General features: G+C 50.2%; 1 protein-coding gene across 1 annotated transcript in view; it reads right to left on the bottom strand.

Moving 5' to 3' along the window:
* CCDC150 (coiled-coil domain containing 150) overlaps window positions 1-4,764 on the bottom strand; it is a gene marked incomplete at its 3' end in the record, with an annotated part of 49,879 nt that overhangs the window by 14,388 nt on the left and 30,727 nt on the right. The window contains exon 15 of the mRNA XM_015428363.1: window positions 1,684-1,791. Within this exon, the coding sequence (XP_015283849.1) occupies window positions 1,684-1,791 (108 nt within the window). The remainder of the gene's footprint in view (window positions 1-1,683; window positions 1,792-4,764) is intronic.

Here is a 4,764-nt window from a genome sequence, read left to right as displayed (position 1 = left end):
CTGGTGGGCAAATTCCACCCTTCCCCCCCCCCCAATAGCTAGCAATCCAAAACAGTCCAGTGGAGCCTGAGCGGTGAGTGTTGCCTTCTGACACACTTCCAGTGATGTCAGGGGGTGTGGCATATGCAAATGAGTTATGCTAATAAGTTATGCTAATGAGCTCCTGCACCTCTTTTTCTACGAAATGACCCCTCGGTAAACTCGATAAGTTTCCAGTCTACTTTGTGTCTTGTGCTATAGAGTTTTATAATGTTCACAAGAGCAGTGGCTTCATAGTAGGATCTGATGCCTTGGACTTCCTTGGGGGTCCCACTATGGCCATTGTGAGGCAAAGCACCCCTGACCCCCCTCAAGGGTTAATGGGTATGTTCCATCCTGCAGGTGATGCTATTTGGTCTCTGCCTACACACAGCCATTATCATCTTCAAGGACAGAGCTGGAAACATTGTAATGAGCTTCTCATGAGAACCTGCGGCCCACAGGACGGGAGGAGAGGACGTCAGGAGTCATGAGGTAAATTTCTAGAGGGTTCCGGCAAGAACGTGTCCTGATTGGGTGCCATCATCACCTGATGCTGCTTGGCCTAAAAGCTATAATTGAGCTAAGAGCCTGGGGAAAAGGAGGCTAGCTTGGATTCTGACGGACTCAAGGCCTGGACTAGGGACATGCTCATACTGCAATAGACAGCAATGTGGAGAACCAGGGCTTTTTTTGTAGAAAAAGCCCAGCAGGAACTCATTAGCATAACAGGCCACACCAAACAGCAGAAACTCATTAGCATATCAGGCCACACCCCATGCCTTCCCTTGGATTGCTCGGGCAAGCCGGCCCTTGGAGGGGAGGGGAGGTAGTTTAAACTGCCTTCCCTTGGCTTGCCTGGGTGCCCCACGGCTGTGGGGAGCCTGGGCAAGCCCCCCCTTTGAAGGGAAGGGAAGGCAGTTTAAAGGCTTGCCCGGGTATCCCTCCTTGGACAGGCCGGGGAAGGCACGGGGAGGCATTTAAATGCCTCCCTGATTCTTCCAGGGGCCCCCCTGGCCCACCTGCCTTGGAGTCACTGGGGTGTGTGTGTCACTCTCCGGGCCTTCCCTCTGTAGCCACACACGCACAGAGGTTTTGGCTGTAGTGGGCATGGCCAACTCTGGAGCCAGCCGGACTCCGTTCCTGTGCGTCCTGCCCAAAAAAAGCCCTGTGGAGAACGCATAAGTTATGGCCTGTGACTCTTGAAGTTGAGGTCTGTGCCATCTAACGCAGGTTTTGGAAACTTTTTAGATAAGCTAGTTTTCTTGGGTTTTCTGTTGTGTGATTTTAGAGCGCTGTGTCGCCTGTAGCTTAAACTTTTTTGTTTTGAGAGAAATTAAATAAAACTTCTGTATAAAGAGTTTGGTTACTTGTGTACAACAGCCCTTGGGGGCCCACGGGGTTCAGCCTTGGACTCGACAGCCACGTGTAGAACCTTGGATTGGGGACATTTTTTTTTTTAAGCGGAATTCTGAATCGACAGGGCTTTGCAAAATAGCTGGAAAGGGCACAAAGCATTTCAGATGACGTCTCAGAACCCCTGGCCAAGATTTCTAGTGCTCGGGGTCTGTTCAGCTGCAACTCCCTCTATACCCTGCCTTGGATCCAGAGTATTTCAAATCCAACAAAAGTCAAAATTCTGCAGCTCTTAATTTCCAACTCTACCTGATTGTATTTGGTCTCCAAGGCCACGTTCAGCTTACGAAGCCGACTGCTCTCTGCGCGTGCGTCCACCAGGGGCTGCAGCTCTTGTTCCAGCTGTTGGACTTTAACCTAGAGTTAATTAGAGATGTGCATTTTATGCTTTTAGTGCAGCTGCGATTGGGATCAGATTCATTAGAGAGAGAAAATATAGAGACGCTTGTAATGATTTCATGTTTTGGTGTGTGTGTTTCTTTAAATGTTTAGTGTGACTGCAGTAATGTAAGGAGAGTGATAGAGGGAGACAAGTGTGATGTGATTGGCTGATGACTGAGAGTGTGGGAGGAGAGATGTCTCTGAGGTGATTCTGTGTTCTGGAAGAGAGGAGTGTAGAGTTTTTGTGACTGCCTGTGTGACAGAGGAAGCAGTTGGAGCTTAGTTCAGCCTGTGTGGCTATATGAGCAAGAGACAGTTCAGCCTGTATGGCTATATATGAGCAAGAGAGTAGCCCATGTGGCTATATGAGCAAAAGAGTTCAGCCTGTGTGGCTGTATATGAGAGAGTTTAGACTGAGTGTCTAAACCTGTCAGAGTGGAGTTTTGGTGTATGAGAGACTGTGTGTGACACCAAGCTTTGTCAGTTACATTTTCTTTCTTCAAAAACAGTTCAAAAATACCCAGAAACCTATTTTGTTCTTTTATAAATCAATCAATATTTGTTTAAACTTATCCCAGCAATCAGAACAGCCCTTCCTCAGGGCCACATAGTCCTCTGAAGCACCCAGACATTCTACCAAAAGAGAGAGATTTGGAATTCCTGGTGGCAGCAGAAATCTACTAAGTTCATGTACACAGAGTGTGTCTTAAAGGGACCGCCTTTCCCCATATGTTCCCCCAAGAGCACTATGGTCTGGGGCCCAAAACCTGTTATCTATTCCGGGCCCCAGGGATGTGAAATTGGCCGCCACAAGGGCCAGGGCCTTTTCGGTAGCGGCCCCTACCTGGTGGAATGAGCTCCCAGGGGAGATCCAGGCCCTGCGGGATCTGATGCAGTTCCGCAGGGCCTGCAAGACGGAGCTCTTCCACCAGGCTTTTGAGTAGGGGCCGCTGCCCCCCCCCATTATGCTACCATCTGGGGGGGCTGGTAGAGGCCCTGAGAAGAGCCCTGAGAAGATCTTTTGGAACATCTGAATAAATAGCGACGCTATAGACTGTCTCCCAAGAATCGTTGGTACTATCCCGCCATCTTTGGGGTTAGGAGTTCTGGTTATCACCGAGCATTTTATGTGATTTAGGACGGGTTTTTTAAATTGTATAATATGCTTTTAAAATGTATATATATTGGTATTTTTGTATTGTTGTTTTATGTTGCAAGTATTATCTTGCCTTGTAAGCCGCCTTGAGCCCTACGGGGGAGGGCGGGGTATAAATTTGAATAATAAATAAATAAATAAAGGAGAAACAGTCTCCCCAATAAGCGAGGACGCCACAATGCTAAATTCGAGTGGACTATTTTTGTTTATTTGCAGAGATTCATTAGCTACCTATTCCCAGGAAGCAGCCACGCTGGATCAGACCAAGAATCTATCAAACCAGTTTGGTGTAGTGGTTAGGAGCGTGGAATCTAATCTGGGGTAACTGGATTTGATTCCCCTCTTCTCCACATGCAGCCATCTGGGTGACTTTGGGTCAGTCACAAGTTCTCTCAGAGCTGTTCTATCAAGGGCAGCTCTCAAAAGTGCTCTCCTAGCCCCACCTACCTCACAGGGGGTGTCTGCTGTGGGGAGGGGAAGGGGAAGGAGTTTGTAAGCCGCTCTGAGACTCCCTTGGGTAGTGAAGGGCGGGGTATAAATCCAATCTCCTCCTCCTCCTCTTCTTCTTCTTCTTCTTCAAGTCTACCATGCTATTTCCCACACAAGGCCCACCCAAGGCCTCTAGGGTGCCCTTGGCTACTGCTCCCCCAGCCCCCCTACTGCAACAAGGAGAGTAGGAATATGGCCGCTGCCCTTCCACCTGTGCCGTGGTGAGGGCCCTGCTCTTCGCCCCGAATGCCGCGGGAAGGCCACAGCCGTCCTCGTTGCTGAGCATGGTGGTAAGGCACAGAAAAGACGAAGCAGCAGCCGACCTCCTCACTCCATCTGAGGAAGCGGTGGAGGAGGGAGCAGGCCAAGGGCATTTGTCTTGATAGACCCCGATGCCACAAGCCGGGGGGGGGGGACAGATAAACATATGGAGCAGAGATCCATCAGTGGCTATTAGCCACAAAGTATGGATGGAAGACTATGTCTGAGGCAGTGATGCTCTGTTTTCTTGGCGCTTTTTTTGGGGGGGGGGGCAACAGTGGGAGGACTTCTAGTGTCCTGGCCCCAACTGGTGGACCTCCTGATGGCCCCTGGGTTTCGGCCACGGTGTGACACAGAGTGCTGGACTGGATGGACCATTGGTCTGATCCAACATGGCTTCTTTGATTTTTCTCTCTCTGGGGCAGTGTTGCTCTGTATTCTTGGTGCTTGGCAGGCAACAGTGGGAGGGCTCCTGGAGTTCTGGCCCCCTGGACCTCCTGAGGGGCGGTGGGTTTTGGCCACTGGGTGACACAGAGTGTTGGACTGGGTGGGCCACTGGCCTGATCCAGCACCGCTTCTCTTACGTTCTTGTGTCTGGGGCAGTGATGCTCTGTCTTCTTAGTCTTCGGGGGCCACAGTGGGAAGGCTGTTTCTCTTCCCCAGCCGTCACTCAACTGTCTTTCCCGAGGCAGAAAGAAAAAACCACGCGATTTGTTCAGTGGCATTTAAAGCCAAGAGGCTGGTCTAGTGGAGTTCTTCCTGGTATGTTGCCCTTCCCAGCCCAAGGAACAACCACGTGGGGCTGAAGAACACACCAAAGCAAGGAAAGGAGAGGAGAGGAGAGGAGAGGAGAGGAAAAAGGAGAGGGGAGGGGAGGAGAGGAGAGGAAAAAGGAAAGGAGAGGGGAGGGAAGGGAAGGAAGGAAGGAGGGGAGGGAGGGGAGGAAGAGTGAAGATAAAGAGCAAATGGGCATAAAAACACAGAGAGAGAGAAAGATAGAGAGAGAGAGATTTACTAGGCTATCCTTTTTTTTTTTTTTTTGG

The sequence above is a fragment of the Gekko japonicus genome, unplaced genomic scaffold, assembly GCF_001447785.1.
Source record: "Gekko japonicus isolate JY-2015 unplaced genomic scaffold, Gekko_japonicus_V1.1 scaffold5139, whole genome shotgun sequence".
Taxonomy (NCBI): Eukaryota; Metazoa; Chordata; class Lepidosauria; order Squamata; family Gekkonidae; genus Gekko; species Gekko japonicus.
Note: the sequence above shows the minus strand (reverse complement) of the source record. Positions and strands in the feature narration are given on the sequence as shown.